This window comes from Cervus canadensis, chromosome 30 (assembly GCF_019320065.1).
Source record: "Cervus canadensis isolate Bull #8, Minnesota chromosome 30, ASM1932006v1, whole genome shotgun sequence".
NCBI lineage: Eukaryota > Metazoa > Chordata > Mammalia > Artiodactyla > Cervidae > Cervus > Cervus canadensis.
In genome coordinates, this window is record NC_057415.1 from 15,833,559 (window position 1) to 15,854,470 (window position 20,912).

General features: G+C 37.8%; 1 protein-coding gene across 5 annotated transcripts in view; it reads left to right on the forward strand.

The window, feature by feature from the left end:
- Positions 1–20,912, forward strand: part of ERCC6L2 (ERCC excision repair 6 like 2) — a 182,592-nt gene that overhangs the window by 84,352 nt on the left and 77,328 nt on the right. For all 5 annotated transcript variants that reach the window (XM_043453162.1, XM_043453164.1, XM_043453165.1 and 2 more), the window contains 2 exons: positions 4,904–4,999; positions 18,266–18,365. In XM_043453162.1, coding sequence (XP_043309097.1) covers positions 4,904–4,999; positions 18,266–18,365 — 196 coding nt within the window. The remainder of the gene's footprint in view (positions 1–4,903; positions 5,000–18,265; positions 18,366–20,912) is intronic.

Genomic DNA, 20,912 nt, shown 5'->3' on the forward strand with positions numbered 1-20,912 from the left:
GATTTTAAGTTTTCTTTTTTAAAAATACAAAATTTTATTATTGTATAATAAAATAATTGCTAAATGTAGGGTATTTAGACACAGAAAATTCAAAATATGAGAGGATAACAGTTATTATTAGGTAAAATCTAAAAAGCTGTGTAGGCAGCTGAAATCTTTAAATCAGTAGACAAACATTTTATTATTCAGTTTTAATAGATATATTTAGGAAAAAAATCATTATAAATACTTCATTCCAAAATGAGTTATTTGTCTTCTGATATGTTTTGGCTGGTAGAAAAATGAATTTGTCAGATCCATTAAACAATTCCATATTTTTAAAACTGTCAAAATATGCATATATCTTTTGTGGCTTCTTTTCACTGTATATTTTAACCAGAGGTCAAATTAAATGAAGACAAAACTTTGACTCTCCACAGAATTGAGAAGTTTTAAATAGACAAATGGCATCCTTAGTTTTCTCTGCATGTGTGCTCAGTAGCTCAGTCATGTCTGACTCTTTGTGACCCCATGGACTGTAGCCCACTAGGCTCCTCTGTCCGTGGGATTTTTCCAGGCAAGAGTACTAGAGTGGGTTGTCGTTTCTTCCTCCAGGGGATGTTCTTGACCCAGGGATCAAACCTGCATTTCCAGTGTCTCCTCCATTGTCAGGCAGATTCTTTACCACTGGGCCACCTGGGAAGCCCCTAGTTTTCTATATTCTGTACTTTAAATTATTTTATGTAATGTGGGAATGGATCTGAGGTCAAAGGAAAGGGAAGACTGGAGACCAATGAAGTAATACATACAGGTATGATATCAAGGTTTGAAATAGAGGAAGGGAAAATAGAGATGAAGAAGGGACTCATGAAAAAGAAAAAAAAAAACTTTTGAGGTAAATTTGATAGGACTGGATATTGGTTGGCTTTTTTAGTTGTTTTATCTTGCTTCTAAGTCTGTTGATGACAGATTCTGTTCATTTTCCTGAGTCTGACAATGTCATGATTTCCCTTTCATTCCTGAAGGGTGTTTTTTTACTGGATATAGAATTTTGTGTTGATAGTTCTTTTAGCACTTGAAAGATGTACTGCTTCCTCCTGGCCACCTTGGTTTCTAATGAGAAATCTACTGTTATTTGAATTTATGTTCCCTTAAAAGTAATATGTTGATAGAATTTCTCTCTGACTGCTTACAAGAGTTTGTCTTCTGTTTGCGGAAGTTTAATTACACTATATCTAAACATAGTTTTCTTTGGGTTTATCATTTTGGAGTTCATGCAATTTTTGCATTCTATAGTTTTATCTTTTTCCCCCAATTTGGGAAGTTTCCAGCTGTGTTTCTTTCAGTACCTTTCATTCAGTATTACTCTCTCTTTTCTCTTGGGACTACTATGATACAAGTATTAGCTCTTTTATTACTGTCTTAGGCCTCTAAGACTTTTTTTTTTTCCTGAACATTTTCTTTCTGTTGTTTAGATTGGGCAAATAATACTGACCTGCTCCTATGTTTATTGATTCTGTTGTCCGTCATCTCCACTGTAGTACCAAATCCAACTAGCAAGTTTTGTTATGCAGTTATTTTTCAGTTCTAAAATTTTTGCTTGGTATCCTCTCTCTCTTTGCTGAGACTTAATATTTTTAATTTGTTTCAAGCATATATCAAGCATTTTTGAAGCATTTTTACTGTGGCTGCATGTAAATCCTTGTCAGATAATTCGAATGTCTGATCTTTGCAGTGTTGTCAAATGTTAATTGTCTTTTCTCATAGAAACTGAGATTTTCCTAGATCTGGGTAAGAGTAGTAATTTTTTATTGTATACTTGATGTTTTGAGTATTATGTTATGAGACTCTGTATCTTATTTAAAACTTCTCTTTTAGCCAGATACCATGCCAGCCACGTGAGGTAGAAATCCATGTCTCTTGCTTGGCCTGTGTTGGTTTGCGGCACTTTATTGCTCCTTCTGCATGGCTTACCCCGTACTGCAGAGGGGACCTTGGTTATAGCTTGGCAGCAGTCAGAAGTTCCAGCTCCTTTATCGGTCTTCCCTGACACCACCTGAATGAGCATGAGAGGCCCCTCTTTACTGTCAGGCAAAGACGGAAGTTCAGTCTCCCCACTCAGTCTTGGATGACCAAGTGAGGGTTAGGGCCACAGATTTTTTTTTCTATGGTGTTTGCAATAATAGGCTGGTTAATTGTCTTCATTTTTCTGTCTTAAAACTCTATGCCCTTCCTGGTTCTTTGCCTAAAGGAAGAGGCTTTTCTTGGGTTTCTTTCTTTTTTTTGGTCTCTGACTGTTTGCTCCTGGCATTTCCAGTTCAGTGACTTCCCAGGTCACTCAGACAGTAAAGAATCTGCCTGCAATGCAAGAGACCCAGGTTCGATCCCTGGGTGGAGAAGATTTCCCTGGAGAAGGCCATGGAAACCCACTCTGGTATTCCAATCTGGGATACATTAGGCAAAAATACAGCCAGGAAACTCACTGCCATGTCGTTTCTCTTGTGGTCTGTAACCAATCTGTGTTCCCTCCAACTTTCATAATCTTGTGTTTCATTTTATATATAATGTCCAGGGTTTTCAGCTGCACTTAGAGGAATAAAGACAAGTACATTTTTTAAGTGTATATATTTATTTAGCTAGAGTATATTAGCAGTTTTTAAAAGTTATGTTAGGAAAATCCTAGATAATAGTATTTGAGTATCCAAAAAATGTAAAAACCAGCACAGCCTACTTAAATGAGCTCTAATGCTCAAACTTCTTAGAGATACTCTGTTATTCTTGTTCAGTCACTAAGTCATGTCCCACTGTTTGCAGCCCCATGGACTGCAGCATGCCAGGCTCTCCTGTCCTTCACTGTCTCCCAGAATTTGCTAAGATGCGTGTGCATGGAGTCAGTGATGTCTCTAAACATCCCATCCTCTGCTTCCCCCTTCTTTTGCTTTCAGTCTTTCCCAGAATCAGGATCTTTTCCAGTGAGTCATCTCTTTGCATCAGGTGGCCAAAGTATTGGAGCTTCTACTTCAGAATCAGTCCTTCCAATGAATATTCAGGGTTGATTTCCTTTAGGATTGACTGGTCAGATCTCCTTGTAGTCCAAGGACTCTCAAGAGTCTTCTCCAGTGCCGCAATTCAAAAGCATCAGTTCTTTGGTGCTCAGCCTTCTTTATGCTCCAGCCCTCATATCTGTACATGACTACTGGAAAAGCTGCAGCTTTGACTATATGGACCTTTGCTGGCAAAGTGATTTCGTTGCTTTTTAATATAGTCTGGGTCTGTTATAGCTTTCCTTCCAAGGAGCAAGCGTCTTCTAATTTCATGGTTGCAGTCACTGTCCATAGTGATTTTGGAGCCCAAGAAAAGAAAATTTGTCACTGCTTCCACTTTTTCCCCTTCTGTTTGCTGTGAAGTGATGGGACTGTATACTGTGATCTTAGTATTTGAATGATGAGTTTTAAGCCAGCTTTTTCACTCTCCTCTTTCACCCTCAAAGAGAGGCTCTTTAGTTCCTCTTCACTTTATGCCATTAGAGTGGTATCATCTGCATATGTGAGGTTGTTGATATTTCTCCTGGCAGTCCTGATTCCAGCTTGAGGTTCACCTAGCCCAGCATTTTGCATGAGGTAATCTGCATAGCAGGGTGACAATACAGAGCCTTGTCATACTCCCGTCCCAGTTCTGAACCAGTCCATTGTTCCATGGCTGATTCTAACTGTTGCTTCTTGATCTGCATACAGGTTTCTCAGGAGACAGGTAAGGTGGTCTGGTATTCCCATCTTTAGGAATTTCCATTGTTTGCTGTTATCCACACTGTCAAAGGCTTTAACATAGTCATTGAAGCACAAATTGATGTTTTTCTGGATTTCCCTTACTTTCTCTATGATCCAACAAATGTTAGCAATTTGATCTCTGGTTCCTCTGCCTTTTCTAAACCCAGCTTGTACATCTGGAAGTTCTCAGTTCATGTACTGCTGAAGCCTAGCTTGTAGGATTTTGAGCATAAGCTTGCTAGCATGGGAAATGAGTGCAGTTATATGGTAGTTTGAACATTCTTTGGCATTGCCCTTCTTTGAGATTGAAATGAAACCTGACCTTTTCTAGTCCTGTGGGCACTGCTGAGTATTCCAAATTTGCTGACATATTGAGTGTAGCATTTTAACACCATCATCTTTTAGGATTTGAAATAGCTCAGCTATAATTCCATTACCTCCACTAGCTTTGTTCTTAGTAATGCTTCCTAAGGCCCACTTGACTTGACACTCCAGGGTGTCTGGCTCTAGGTGAGTGACCATACCTTCGTGGTTTTCTGGGTCGTTAAGATCTTTTTTGTGTAGTTCTCTGTGTTCTTGCCATCTCTTCTTAATCTCTTCTGCTTCTGTCAGGTCCTTACTATTTTTGTCCTTTATCCCGTCCATTCTTGCATGAAATGTTCCCTTGGTATCTCCAGTTTTCTTGAAGAGATCTCCAATCTTTCTCATTCTGTTGTTTTCCATTTGTTTGCATTGTCCATTTGAGAAGGCCTTCTTATCTCTCCTTGCTCTTCTCTGGAACTCTGCATTCACTTGAGTCTATCCTTCCCTTTCTCCTTTGCCTTTCCCTTCTCTTCTTTTCTCATCTATTTTTAAAGCCTCCTCAGACAACCACTTTGCCTTCTTGCATTACTTTTTCTTTGGGATGGTTTTGATCACTGCCTCCTATACAATGTTATGGTCCTCTGTCCATAGTTCTTCAGGAATATTCTCGAGTAGTACAAAAAAAAAAGTTCCATAGCAATTTTCCTTGTGGTATATTTGTATTTTAATTACCTTACTTTTATAATGTTAATGTAATATTTTATTTATTTTGTTATAGAAACCTGGCATCATTGAGTTGCAGAGCAAAATTTATTTTTACTGTTTTAATGTGCTTTTTTTTACATTTACTCCAGGGCTGGTGGACTAGGCCTTAATTTTGTTGGTGCCAACGTGGTTGTATTATTTGATCCTACATGGAATCCAGCCAATGATCTTCAAGCAATTGACAGGTACAATGGTGACAAAATTTGATGTGATCTATAAATGCGTTAATCTAAAAGTGCTCCTGAATTTTTTAGGTTGCCTGTAATGTGACTGTGATTAGAAGATAAGGAAACCATTGTCAAATTTTTTTAAACTTTTGTTTAAGATAACCCTGAACTTTTAAATCCAAATGGCAGGCTGTTAGTCATTTATTTCCCCCTCCATCTCAAAATCTCATTATTGTGACAAGATTAATTTAGAAGAGAGAATAAATCCCTACTCCTGCAGGAAAGTGTAAAAGGCCACTACTAGTGGGTCAGAAGTTTTAAGAAACTCATGAAAAATTTTTTTATGATGAAGCGACCAGCAGAGAAAAGCCACAGTCCAAAGTCAACTGGAGAGCATAGAGAATTTTCAAGCATGGGATCAGCAACGTCAGGATATGAGAGTAGACCAGAGCACATCATCCCAGCAAATTAATGTGCTGACTCTAAAACAGATTCCTGTCCCATACTTTGTACATGAAGAGGGATTGGCCTATAACATGTGCTCCTTGATCAAAACTGGAAGAATCACTTCATAAATTTTATAAGTAAGTGGGAAATCTGACAAAATACTCTTCCAGTGGTTGTTTGCACCAGATCGTAAAGCATGGAAACCCAGCTTTCTCTACCGCCTGAGCTACCAGGAAGGCTGGAAACCCAGCTTTCTTAAGCAGTCCATTTCATCATTGTCTGAAAGCTTTCTGAATACAATTCTTTTACCTCTTTAGTTAAATTTATTTCTAGATATTTTATTCTTTTTGATATGATTGTAAATGAGATTTTTGTTATTTCTCTAATGGAGCATTTTTAATGTATAGAATGTAACAGACTTCTGTATATTAATTTTGTATTCTGCAGCTTTACCAGATTCATTGATGAGCTGTAATATTTTTTTCTTGCATCTTTAGGATTTTCTGTATATAGTGTCATCATCTATAAACACTGAGTTTTACTTCTTCCCCTCTAACTTGGGTTTGAGTATATTGTTAGCTGTGGCCTTATATCTGGCCTTTTTTATGTTGGGGCATGTTCCCTCTATTTTCAGTTTATTGAGTTTTTTTCTTTTTTTATCATAAATGGGTGTTAAATTTTGTTGAAAGCTTTTCCCACATTTATTAAGATAATATAATTTTTATTCTTCTATATGTTAACATGGTATATCACATCAGTTGATTTGCAGATATTGAATCCCTTGCATCCCTGGGATAAATCTCACTTGATCATGATGTATGATCCTTTTAACGTGTTGTTGAATTCAGTTTGCTACATTTTGTTGAGGATTTTTGCTTCTGTGTTCATCAGTGATACTATCTGTGATTTTTATGATATGTTTGCCTGGTTTTGGTATGAGGGCAATGCTGACCTCATAGAATGAGTTCAAAATGAGAGTGAGTAGTTTGAGAAAGATAGTGTTAACTCTTCTCTGAATGTTGAATTCATCTGTGAAGCTGTCTGGTCCTAGACTTCTTTGTTGTTGGTAGTTTTTTTATTATCAATTCAATATTATTACTAGTAATTAGTCTGTTCAAAATTTCTATTTGTTCATGGTTCAGTCTTGAGATTCATTTCTACTATTTTGTTCATTTCTTAGTTATTCACTTTATTGGTGTATAATTGTAGTAATCTTTTATGATCCCTTGTATTTCTGTGATGTCAGTTATGACTTCTCCATTTTCATTTCTGATTTTATTGATTTTAGTTTTCTCCCTTTTTTCCTTGAAGAATCTGGCTAAATCAATTTTTGTTATCCTTTTGAAGAACCAGCTTCTAGTTTCATTGATCTGTTCAAATTTTTTAGTCTCTGTGTCATTTATTTCTGCTCTGATGTTTATTTCTTTCCTTCACTAACTTTCAGTTTTGTTCTTTTTCTAGTTCCTTGAGGTGTAAGTTAGGTTTAGGTTTTTCATTTGGGTTTTTTCTTGTTTCTTGAGGGAGGCTTGTAATGGTATAAGCCTTGAAACTGTCTTACTGAGTCCCATACATTTTGGATCACTGTGTTTCCATTTTCATTTGTCTGCAGGTATATTTTTATTTGTTCATTGATTTCTTCAGTGATTCATTGTTTTTTAATAATGTATTGTTTAAACTCACATAGTTGTGTTTTTGCAGATTTGTTTTTAACTGGTTGATTTCTCCTCTCTATAGTTATGGTCAGAAAAAGATGCTTGATATGATTCCAATCTTAAATTTACTAAATTTACTTGTTTTGTTGCCTAACATATGGTCTGTCCTGGACAGTGTTCCGTGTGAACTTGAAACAAAGGTCATTCTTCTGCTTTTGGATGAAATATTCTATCTTTATCTATTTAGTCCATCTGGTATAATATGTTGTTTAAGACCAGTGTTTCCTAATTCATTTTCTCTCTGGATGTTCACTAACCCCAGTGATGTCAGTGGGGTGTTAAAGTTCCCTACTATTAATGGTGTTACCGTCAGTCTCTCCTTTTATGTCTGTTAATATTTGCTTTATGTATGTAGGTACTCCTTTCCCAGATGCATATGCATTTACAATTGTTATACCTCCTTCTTGAATTGATCCCTTGATCATTATGTAATGTCTTTGTCACTTCTGCAGTCTTTGTTTTAAAGTCTTATTTTTTCTGGCGTGTGTTGCTACCCCAGTTTTCTTTTCTTTTGCATTTGGAAGGAATATCTTTTCCCATCTCCTCAGTTTCAGTCTGCGTGTCTGTAACTCGAGTGAGCCTCTTACAGGTAGCATATAGATGGCTCTTGTTTTTGTATCCATTCAGCTACTCTATGTCTTTTGATTGCAGCATTTAGTTCATGTTCTTTTAAAGTAGTTATTGATAGATATGTTCTCCTTTACATTTTCTTGTGCTGTGGTTGTTTCTGTGGTTCTTTTTTCTTCCTTTCTTCTTTTGTTATCTTCTTTGTGATTTGATAGGTATATTTAGTGTTACGTTGGTATTCCTTTCTCTTTTTTCCATATGTTTAGATTTTTGGTTTGTGGCTACTGTAAGATTTAATATAGCACTCTGTCTATTTATGGGGCTTCCCTGATGGCACAGTGGTAAAGAATTAGCCTGCCAAGGCAGGAGACATGGGTTCGATCCCTGGGTCAAGAAGAGTCCCTGGAGGAGGAAATGGCAACCCACTCCAGTATTCTTGCCTGGGAAATCCCATGGAGAGAGGGGAGCCTGGCAGGCTATAGTCAGAGTCAGACATGACTTAGTGACTAAACAACAACTGTCTATGTACATGATTTTTTTTTTCATTTATTTTTATTAGTTGGGGGCTAATTACTTTACAATATTGTAGTGGTTTTTGCCATACATTGACATGAATCAGCCATGGATTTACATGTGTTCCTCATCCTGATCCTCCCTCCCACCTCCCTCCCCATCCCATCCCTTTGGGTCATCCCAGTGCACCAGCCCTGAGCACTTGTCTCATGCATCCAATCTGGGCTGGCGATCTGTTTCACACTTAATAATATACATGTTTCAATGCTATTCTCTCAGATCATCCCACCCTCGCCTTCTCCCACAGAGTCCAAAAGTCTGTTCTATACATCTGTGTCTCTTTTTCTGTCCTGCATATAGGGTTATCGTTACCATCTTTTTAAATTCCATATATATGTGTTAGTATACTGTATTGGTGTTTATCTTTCTGATGTATTGGTGTTTATCTTTCTGGTGTATTGGTGTTTAGCATTCTTATCCATTCGTCTGCTGATGGGCATCTAGGTTGCTTCCATGTCCTGGCTATTATAAACAGTGCTGCGGTGAACATTGGGATACATGTGTCTCTTTCAGATCTGGTTTCCTCAGTGTGTATGCCAAGGAGTGGGATTGCTGGGTCATATGGCAGTTCTATTTCCAGTTTTTTAAGGAATCTCCACACTGTTCTCCTCAGTGGCTGTACTAGTTTGCATTCCCACCAACAGTGTAAGAGGGTTCCCTTTTCTCCACACCCTCTCCAGCATTTATTGCTTGTAGACTTTTGGAGAGCAGCCATTCTGACTGGCGTGTAATGGTACCTCATTGTGGTTTTGATTTGCATTTTTCTGATAATGAGTGATGTTGAGCATCTTTTCATGTGTTTGTTAGCCATCTGTATTTCTTCTTTGGAGAAATGTCTGTTTAGTTCTTTGGCCCATTTTTTGATTGGGTCATTTATTTTTCTGGAATTGAGCTGCAGGAGTTGCTTGTATATATTTGAGATTAATCCTTTGTCTGTTTCTTTGTTTGCTATTATTTTCTCCCATTCTGAAGGCTGTCTTTTCACCTTGCTTATAGTTTCCTTTGTTGTGGAAAATCTTTTAAGTTTAATGATTATTTTAAGTTGCTGATCTTTTAAGTTCACACACACTTAACAACCCTAAATTTTTACTCTCCCCCCCAAGAATGTTTATTATTTTTTACATCATATTTTATATCTTTTTGTTTTGTGTGTCCCTTAACTACTTTTATGGATATACTTAATTCTACTACTTTTGTCTTTTAACCTTCCTACTAGCTTTATACATAGTTGATTTACTACCTTTACTGTATATTTGCCTTTACCAGTGAGATTTTTTTCCTTCCGTAATTTTCATGTATCTAGTTGTGGCCTTTTCTTTTTCACACAGAAAAGTCTCTGTAACATTGCTTGGAATTTGGTTTGGTGGCACAGAACTCAGCTTTTACTTATCTGTGAAACTTTTGATCTCTCCAGATCTATATGAAAGCTTTACTAATTAGAATATTCTTATTTGTAGGTTTTTCCCTTTCATCACTTTAAGTATATTATGTCACTCCCTTTTGGCCTGCACCATTTCTCCACAATGCTCATAGCATTGTGGATTTGCCTTTGTATATAACTTGTTGCTTTTCCTTTTTCTCCTTATGTTTAATTTTTGACATTTTAATTACAACGTTTCTTGGTGTGATCCTGTTTGGTTTGGTCCTGTTTGGAACTTTTTGTGCTTTCTGGACCTGAATATCTTTTTTTCCAAGTTAGGGAATTTTACAGCTATGTCTTCAAATATGGCCTCTGCCCCTTTCTCTGGGACCCCTATTATGTGAATGCTAGTATGTTTCATATAGTTCCAGAGGTCTCAAACTGTCCTTCTTACTTTTTATTATTTTTCCTTTTTCTGTTCAGCTTTAGTGATTTCCACTGCTATGTCTGCCAGCCCACTGATCCATTCTTCTGTATCATATGATCAACTGTCAATTCATTTTAGTATATTTTAAAGTTGTATTTTTTATTTTTATTATTGCAATGTAACTGACATATAACATTATAGTGTTCTATAAACAAAGTATTGTTGATTTACAGTATTATATTAGTTTTGGGTATACAGATAGTGATTCAATATTTTTACAGATTGTACTTCATTGAAAGTTATTATAAGATAATGGCTGTAATTCCCTGTACTATGCAATATCTTCTTGTTGCTAATCTATTTTATATACAGTAGTTTGTCTTTTTTAATCCCATTACCCTATCTTGTCCTTAGCCCCTTCCCTGACCCCAGGGGCAAACACTTGTTTTCTATTTTTGTAATTGTGTTTCTGTTTTCCTATATACGTATTCATTTGTTTTATTTCTTAGGTTCCACATCTAAGTGATATCATATAGTATTTATCTTTCTCTGATTTAATTCAGTAAGGATAATGTTCTCTAGGTTCATCCATGATGCTGTAATTGGCAGAATTTCATTCTTTTTCATGGCTGAGAAATAATCCATAGGAAAGCTATGACAGACCTAGACAGTGTGTTGAAAAGCAGAGACATTACTCTGCCTGCCCTGTATAGTCAGGGCTACGGTCTTCCCAGTGGTGATGTACAGTTGTAAGAGCTAGACCGTAAAGAAGGCAGAGCACCAAAGAATTGATGCTTCAAATTATGGTGGAGAAGACTCCTGAAAGTCCCTTGGACAGCAGGGAGATCAAACCAGTCAATCGTAAGGGAAATCAACCTTGAGTATTCATTGGAAGGACTGATACTGAAGCTGAAGCTCCAGTATTTTGGTCATGTGATATGAACAGCCAACTCATTTGAAAGGTCCCTGGTGCTGGGAAAGATTGAGGGCAGAGAAGAGGGCGTCAGAGGATGAGATGGCTGGATGGCATCACTGATGCAATGGACATGAACTTGGCAAACTTCAGGAGATAGTAAGGGACAGGGAGGCCTGGTGTGCTGCAGTCCATGGGGTCACAAAGAGTCGGATATGACTAGGTGACTGAACAACAACAATAATCTATTCTTATATGTATACCACATCTTATCCATTTGTATGTTGATGGACACTGGATTGCTTCCATACCTTGGCTATTGTGGTTAATACTTCTATGGACATTGGAGTGCATGAATCTATTTAAATTAGTGTTTTCATTTTTTTAGATATATACACAAAAGTGGGATTGCTGGATCATATCACAGTTCTATTTTTAGTTTTGGAGGACTCTCTACTGTTTCCCATAGTGTCTGCACCGATTTACATTCCTACCAGTAGTGTACAAGGGTTCCTTTTTTTCTCCATCCTTGCCAACAGTTGTTTGTGGTCTTGTGATGACAGCTATTCTAAGAGGTGTTAGCTGATAGCTCATTTTGGCTTTGATTTGCATTTCTCTAATAATTAGTGACATTGACCATCTTTTCAGGTTCCTGTTAGCTTCTTAGGAAGATTTCTCTGCAGGTTGTCTGCCCCATTTTTGATTGGGTTGTTTAGTTTTTTTGACATTGTTTTTTTGATACTCAGTTGTATGAGCTATTTATATTTTTTGGATAATAACCCCATGTTGGTCATATCATTTGCAAATATTTTCTCCCATTCCTTAGGTCATTGTCTCATTTTGTCAATGGTCTCCTTTGCTGTGCAATACCTTGTAAGTTTAATTAAATTTAATTTGTTTATGTTTGCTGTTGTTTCCCTTGCCTTAGGAAACTGATCTAAAAACAGTTGATACAGTTTATGTCATAGATTGTTCTCTGTTCTCTTCTAGGAGTTTTATGGTTTCAGAACATAGATTTAGGTCTTTAATACATTTTGATTATTTTGTTGGTGGTGAGGAAATATTCTGTTCTCATTGTTTTACATGTGGCTGTCCAGTTTTCCAAGAACCACTTGTTGAAGAGACTATTTTGTCCATTATATATTCTTGCCATCTTTGTCATAGATTAGTTGTCTACAGGTGCATGAGTTTATTTCTGGGCTCTTTATTCTGTTCTATTGATATGTAAAGTGTTTGGGAGAGAGTTTCAATTTCAGATGAACGGACTCTGATAACTCGACATCACATTGTTAGTTCAGTCCTTCAGTCCTGTCCAGCTCTTTGCAACCTCATGGACTGCAGCACGCCAGGCTTCCCTGTCTTTCACTATATCCCAGAGTTTGCTTAAATTTGTGTCCATTGAGTTGATGATGCCATTCAACCATCTTATCCTCTGTCACCCCCTTTTCCTATTGCCCTCAGTCTTTCCCAGCATCAGGGTCTTTTCCAGTGAGTCAGCTCTTCACATCAGGTGACCAGTGTATTGGAGCTTCAGCTTCAGCATCAGTCCTTCCAATGAATATTCAGGGTTGATTTCCTTTAGGATTGACTAGTTTGATCTCCTTGCTGTCCAAGAGACTCTCCAAGAGTCTTCTCCAGCTCCACAGTTCAAAAGCATCAATACTTTGGTGCTCAGCCATCTTTATGGTCCAGCTCTCACATTAATACATAACTACTGGAAAAACTATAGCTTTGACATGGAACTTTGTTGGCAAAGTGATGTCTCTGCTCTAGGTTTGTCATAGCTTTCTTCCAAGAAGCAAGCATCTTTTAATTTTATGGCAGCACCGTCTACAGTGATTTTGAAGCCCAAGAAAATAAAGTCTGTCATTGTTTCTATTTTTTCCACATCTGTTTTTCATGAAGTGATGGGACTGGATGCCATGGTCTTAGTTTTTTAATGTTGAGTTTTAAGCCAGCTTTTTCCCTTTCCTCTTACACCTTCATCAAGAGGTTCTTTAGTTCCTCTTCACTTCCTGCCATTAGGATGGTATCATCTGCATATCTGAGATCATTGATATTTCCCACAGCAATCTTGATTCCAGCTTGAGCTTCCTTCTGCCCAGCGTTTCACATGATGTATTCTACACAGACATCAAATAAGCAAGGTGACAGTATACAACTTTGACGTACTCCTTTCCCAATTTTGAACCAGTTCATTGTTCCATGTCTGGTTTTAACTGTTGCTTCTTGACCTGTATACAGGTTTCTGTGGAGGCAGGAAAGGTGGTCTGGTATTCCCATCTCTTGAAGAATTTTCCATAGCTTGTGGTGATCCACACAGTCAAAATCTTTAATGTAGTCAATGAAGCAGAAGTAGATTTTTTTTGAAATTCCCTTGTTTTTTCTTTGATCTAATGGATGTTGGCAATTTGATTTCTGGCTCTTCTGCCTTTTCTAAATCTAACTTGTACATCTGGAGGTTCTCGATTTATGTACTGTTAAAGCCTAGCCTGAAGGATTTTGAGCATTCTTTTAACTAACATGGTGGGCTTCCCTTGTGATTGAGCTGGTAAAGAATCCACCTGCAATGTGGGAGACCTGGGTTTGACCCCTGGGTTGGGAAGATCCCCTGGAGAAGGGAAAGCCTACCCACTCCAGTATTCTGGCCTAGAGAATTCCAGGGACTGTATAGTCCATGGGGTTGCAGAGTCGGACACAACTAAGTGACCTTCACTTTACTAGCATGGTAGATGAGTACAATTGTGCTGCAGTTTGAACATTCTTTGGCGTTACCCTTCTTTGAGATTGGAATGAAACCTGACCTGTTCCAGTCCTGTGGCCACTGCTGAGTTTTCCAAATTTGCTGGCATATTGAGTGTAGCACTTTAACAGCATCATCTTTTGGGATCTGAAATAGCTCAGCTGGAATTCCATCACCCTCACTAGCTTTGTTTGTAGTAATGCTTCCTAAGGTCCACTTGATTTCACACTCCTGGATGTCTGCCTCTAGGTAAGTGATCACACCGTCATGGTTATCTGGATCGTTATGACCTTTTTTGTACGATTCATCTGTGTGTTCCTGCCTCCTCTTCTTAATATGTTTAGCTTCTGGTAGGTCCATACCGTTTCTGTCCTTTATTATACCCATCTTTGCATGAAATGTTCCCTTGGTATCTCTAATTTTCTTGAAGAGACCTCTAGTCTTCCCCATTCTGTTGTTTTCCTCTCTTTCTTTCCATTGTTCACTTAAGATGGCTTTCTTCTCTCTCCTTGCTCTTCTTTGGAACTCTGCATTCAGATGGGTCTATCTATCCTTTTATCCTTTGTGTTTCACTTCTCTTCTTTTCTTAGCTATTTGTGAGGCCTCATCAGACAGCCATTTTGCCTTTTTGCATTTCTTTTTCTTGGGGATGGTTTTGATTACTGCCTCCTGTACAGTATTAGGAATCTCCATCCATAGTTCTTCATACATTCTGTCTATCAGATCTAATCCCTTGAATTTATTTGTCACTTCCAGTGTATAATCATAAGGATTTAATTTAGGTCCTACCTGAATGGCCTCATGGTTTTCCCTACTTTCTTCAATTTAAGTCTGAGTTTGGCAATAAGGAGTTTATGATCTGACCCACAGTCAGCTCCCAATCTTGTTTTTGCTGACTGTATAGAGCTTCTCTGTTTTCAACTGCAAAGAATGTAGTCAATCTGATTTCAGTATTGAACATCTGGTGATGGGCAGAGTCTTCTCTTGTGTTGTTGAAAGAGGGTGTTTGGTATGACCAGTATGTTCTCTTGGCAAAACTCTGTTAGCCTTTGTCCCGCTTCATTTTGTACTCCAAGGCCAAACTTGCCTGTTACTCCAGATACCTCTTCATCCCCTATTTTTGCATTCCAGTCTGCTGGAATCTTTTTTTGGTGATAGTTTTAGAGGGTCTTGTAGATCTTAATAGAGCCATTCAACTTCAGCTTCTTCAGCACTGGTGGTTGGTGCATAGACTTGGATTACTGTGATATTGAATGATTTGCCTTGGAAACAAACCAAGATCATTCTGTTGTTTTTGAGATTGTACTCGAGTACTACATTTCGGACTCTTATGTACTGCATTTTGGACTCTTGTGTAATGCTAGGGCTACTCCATTTCTTCTAAGGGATTCTTGCCCACAGTAGAGGTATAATAGTCATCTGAATTCCCATTGATACACAGACAAGCATCAAAATTAGTATTATTTTAACTTTGAGTTATAATTCTTGTTTTCTATACAATTTTAAAAGACAAGTGCATAAAAAAAATTATAACTATTCTGCTAATGAATACATGGCATATAAAAATGCAATTTGTAACATCGATAAAATAAAGAGTGATAGCAGAGCTGTAAAGGTGGTTTAATGCAATTGAAATTAAGTTAGTGTCAGCTTACGATAGAATAAATTTGAACCCATGCAGTCTGACTTGCAGAGCCTAGACTTTCAACCAGCCTCTTCCCAGAGACAGCTGCTCAGGAAAATGGTCAAATGAAAACCACAGAAAAATTTCCATTTCCTTTTGACTTAACAACATTTGTTGTAATTTTGTTCTTTTTCATCTAGGCCATCGGGACCTAGCTTACTTATCCCAGTGGTCCCTCAAAATAGAGTTCACTCTGCTTTGGCATTCAGTGAAAGCTGATGATAAAACTAAATGAACAGGATTCCTCTTCTTCTCCCTCTCCTTTTGTTGACTCTGGCTGGAGGAACCGAGAAGAACAGTGAAGATACTGACCTCCACACTGTATAACAGTTTCTTGACACTCATCTTTACATGATTAAAGACCTTTTACATATTTGTACTTTATAGACTTAGAAATTGATGACGTGTGGGTCCAGTATAACATGTTACAAGGTTTTATCTGTAAAGATTAAAGAGTAAATGTTCTAACACAGTCTGTCACTCAGCAAACAGTTGACTTACACCAAAGGACATTTCCTTAGATCCATTATCCTTAGACCCAAATGCCTTGTGGGAGAGAAAGGGATTATGAGCCCCTCTCTATCCAGTCTGCAGGATCCAAGTGACAATGCAGTAACTTATCCCTGGCTTTGCTGTGCTGCAAGAGCACTCATTTTTTTCTGGGACAGCAAGATTTCCAGTACCCCAGTATGTCCTCTAGTAAAAGCCCTTCTCTGGGAGAAGGAATGGGCAAAGGAGGCAAAGGAAGCACCAAATAGAACAACATAGTGTGACTTTATAAGGTCAAAGTTAAATTTGCCCCAATTTATAACATTTTCAAGCATGAGGCAGTATGGCCTTGCCCATGATCCCCGGTGACTGTAACAGGTATTTAGAAGCAGGTGATCTCATTCAGAACATCCAATAAACCCTCCACCTGGAAGAAGCGACAGGGATTGTACCCATAGTTAACCAGAGTGGTGAGCCAGGTTAGAGTTTTAATTAGCACTGCAGTCCGTATCAAAGCACCTGGGGTGCTGATCAACTGAGTGATCCAGTCAGACAGACTGTGTGGAAATCTCAGTATATGAAGGGTATAAATCTGCGTTTCTGTAGGCTTGCCAGTTGATTAACTGTTTTCCCTCAGGGTTTTTTTTTTTTTTTTAACAGTCTCATTGAAGTATAGTTAACATACAATAAACTGCACATATTTGAAGTGTACAGTTGATAAGTCTTGATATAGGAATATAGCATGAACCCATAACCACAATCAAAATAGCAAGCATATCCATCACCCTTCAAATTTTCTTTGTGCCACTTGGTAATCCATCCCTCTTTCCTCCCCTCAGGCCCTATTCCCAAGCAACCACTGATCTGCTTTCTGTCACTATGGATTAGTTTGCATTTTTGAGAGGGTTTTTTTTTTGGGGGGTGGTGGTTTTGGAGTCCTTTGTAAGCTTAAGACTGCCATAAAAGAAAAATCTGAAAGGATTAATCTCAAAAATATACAAGCAACTCTTGAAGCTCAATTCCAGAAAAATAAATGACCCAATCAAAAAATGGGCCAAAGAACTAAACAGACATTTCTCCAAAGAAGACATACAGATGGCTAACAAACACATGAAAAGATGCTCAACATCACTCATTATCAGAGAAATGCAAAATCAAAACCACAATGAGGTACCATTACACGCCAGTCAGAATGGCTGCTATCCAAAAGTCTACAAGCAATAAATGCTGGAGAGGGTGTGGAGAAAAGGGAACCCTCTTACACTGTTGGTGGGAATGCAAACTAGTACAGCCACTATGGAGAACAGTGTGGAGATTTCTTAAAAAACTGGAAATAGAACTGCCATATGACCCAGCAATCCCACTCCTTGGCATACACACTGACGAAACCAGATCTGAAAGAGACACGTGCACCCCAATGTTCATCGCAGCACTGTTTATAATAGCCAGGACATGGAAGCAACCTAGATGCCCATCAGCAGATGAATGGATAAGGAAGCTGTGGTACATATACACCATGGAATATTACTCAGCCGTTAAAAAGAATTCATTTGAATCAGTCCTAATGAGATGGATGAAACTGGAGCCCATTATACAGAGTGAAGTAAGCCAGAAAGATAAAGAACATTACAGCATACTAACACATATATATGGAATTTAGAAAGATGGTAACGACAACCCTATATGCAAAACAGAAAAAGAGACACAGAAGTACAGAACAGACTTTTGAACTCTGTGGGAGAACGTGAGGGTGGGATATTGCGAAAGAACAGCATGTATATTATCTATGGTGAAACAGGTCACCAGCCCAGGTGGGATGCATGAGACAAGTGCTCGGGCCTGGTGCGCTGGGAAGACCCAGAGGAATCGGGTGGAGAGGGAGGGGGGAGGGGGGATCGGGATGGGGAATACGTGTACATCTATTGCTGATTCATGTCAATGTATGACAAAACCCACTGAAAAAATAAATAAATTAATTAAATAAAATAAAATAAAATAAAAAGAAAAAGAAAAATCTGAATCTAAGAAAAGTTTTGTACAGTAGAAGGTGATGTTTATAACAGAAATGAAATTGATACGTATATGTTTTCTACTCCTTTTTGTATGAATTTCTGTTTTTACATTATTATTAAATAATACAGCCGATGTAAACATGGACAGAGGAGCCCGGCGGGCTACGGTTCATGGGATTGCAGAGAGTCGGACACGACTGAGCGACTAAGCGCAAAGCTCAGTACATACCTAAACATGAGATTTTTTTTCAATTAAAATTTTAGTGATGTTTCATTTTTATATCCATGAAGCTACCTCCTGAACTTGAAATTGTTTCACTTGATCTTGGTCGCCTTTTGTTTTTAATTTTTCTGCAGAGCATATAGGATCGGGCAGTGCAGAGATGTCAAAGTGCTTAGGCTGATATCCTTGGGAACCGTGGAGGAGATCATGTACTTACGACAAGTATACAAGCAGGTGAGTGTATTTCCCTTTTTCTATTTAAAAGTTAATATTTATCAGTGTTAAAAAATTAATAATAAATTTGTATACAAATATATTTTTATTTTATTCTAGCTATAATAATGAATTTAATAAGATGATGAAATATACTCTAGAATACACTTCTATAAAACTAATTCTTAGGTTCATTGAATTTTAGAGCTAAAAGTTTCTTACAGCAATACTTTGCCGTACACACAAATCATCTTGGGATCTTTAAAATACAGATTTTCATCTAGTAGTACTGGGTAGAGCCCAAGATTCCGTGTTTTTAACAAGCTCCCGGAAGTGCTAGCACTGCTAGTCTACAGACCACGGTTTGAGTAACAAGGTCACAGCTAAGTGGATGCCACAGGTGTGGTCCTGGGGCACCCAGACATCCTCCACTCTCTGGACAGCAAGATTACCTGAGCCAGGCTCCATCCTTGAGTAGCCTCCTCTCAGAGTAGATATTCACATGTCACCATTTTCTGTATGTGCCATAACATGAAGACTGGAGAGGAATACCATATCTAATACAAAGGTTTCATGTTGTATATAATGAAACCAGGACCCAGGATGCTCCAATAAATGGAATCATAGGAATAGAACTCGAGTGTAGTAACTACTGTGCTGGTGTTTTTAATATTCATCTAAAATTGCATTAACTCTGTGATATCCTTAGGGTATCAATTACTGCTCCATTTATGCCTCTGAACAAAGTTTATTTAGTCTATAACTGCCCACTTGAGAAGATCTGGAATGAGGTTCAAGTTTAATTATAAATGTTAAATTTGAATTACTCCCTATATATTTAGTTGGAATCTGTTTAAGAGCAAACATCTGCTACATGTGGTGGTAGTTAACCTAAGAATGATCCAACCTTAAACTTATGCTGTTTTCTTAATTCTAAAGGTAGAATTGTACACCGAAATTTTTAGTTTTCTTAAAGCATTTAGCTCTGTAAGAAACTTTTAATCTTTTTGTTCTTCAGTGTAGCACAATGCCTGAAAATTATCTTTTGAGACATATTTAAGTAACTTGGAAAAAAGTAGAACATTATTTTTTGCATCCTTGGAGCAGCTCTTTAAAATACTATCTTTGACTTGTCACAAGTAAGACTCTTTTCTCAATCCTATTATATATATTTCCTTTTGTATATTTGGTCTGTTGCATAATAATATGTAATAAAAAGTCTTCAGAACATGAAAGTAATTAAAGTTTTCAGAAGTTCGTATGATCTAATTGCTTATTAAAATAAACCTTAGGGAACATTCAGCCATACAACTTGGTAGGCACAAATAAAGATAAGGTGGCCATCATGTGAGAAATGGCATAAATGTGATTAAAAGATTGATTGATTGGATTTTGAACCAACGGTGCAAATGACAAACACATTCTAGCCTCACAAGTGTTCTCAGATCTCTTGGGGGGGAGGGGCGGGATCTAAAATGATATTTAAAAAAACCTATAAAAATATTGGAAAGCACAAGGGTTTTCTCTGTGGGCTAGAAATGATAAGGAACCCTGAAAGACAAAGGGCAGCTGAGATCAGATTGAAGGAAGATATCAGTCATGAGAAGATTACTGGAAAAGATAGGTGCAACTTATGAATACTCCAAGCTTAGAGTCATAGATATAAAAAAAGGAGCCTTGGGTTAAGTATAATGCCCCCTCTTTGGGGTATTATTAATAATCTAACATGATCTTTCCCCCATTGTACCAAACTGCACCCAATGGAAATGTCTGCTCTCAACTAGGAACAAAACAGAAATACTGGACGGAAAGAAGCAAAGCTCCAAATTTTTGCTGAAATAGAGACGAAAGTTCAAAATAATAAATGCCTACAAACCCCTCCACCTGCTCCCTGCTTTAAATAATTATTGCAGTTGGCCTAGATAAGCATGTGAGACATTTGAAGTCAGATGAAACCCCTTCCCCCCCAAAATAGTTAGTATGGAACAGTTTTGGAAAATAAACACTATGAAAGTGTCCCTCAGAGATACCAGGTCCTAATCACTGGAACCTGTAAATGTTGTTTTATATGGAGAAAAGGATCTTTGCAGAAGTGATTAAGGATTTTTTGAGATGGGCCCTAAGTCACAAGTGTTCTTATAAATAAGAAGCAAAGGGAAATCTGACACAGGCAGAAGAGGAGGCAGTGTACCACCGAGGCAGAGATTAGAGCTAGGCAGTCACAAACTAAGGAATGCCGACGGCCACCAGAAGTGAAAAGAGGCAAGGAATGGATCCTCCTCTAGAGCTTGTGAAGGGAACATGGCTCTGCCAAGCTTGACTTTATTCCAGTGATACTGATACCAGACTTACAGCGTCCTGTAGGAGAATAAATTTCTATTGTTTCAAGCCATCAAGTTTATGCTAATTTGTTACAAGAGATACAGGAACTAATATGTGTGTGTGTGCTCAGTTGTGTTTGACTCTCTTCAACCCCTTGGACTGTAGCCTGCCAGACTCCTCCCTCTGTGGAATTTTTCCGGCAAGAATTCTGGAGTGGATTGTCATTTCTTCCTCCAGGGGATCTTC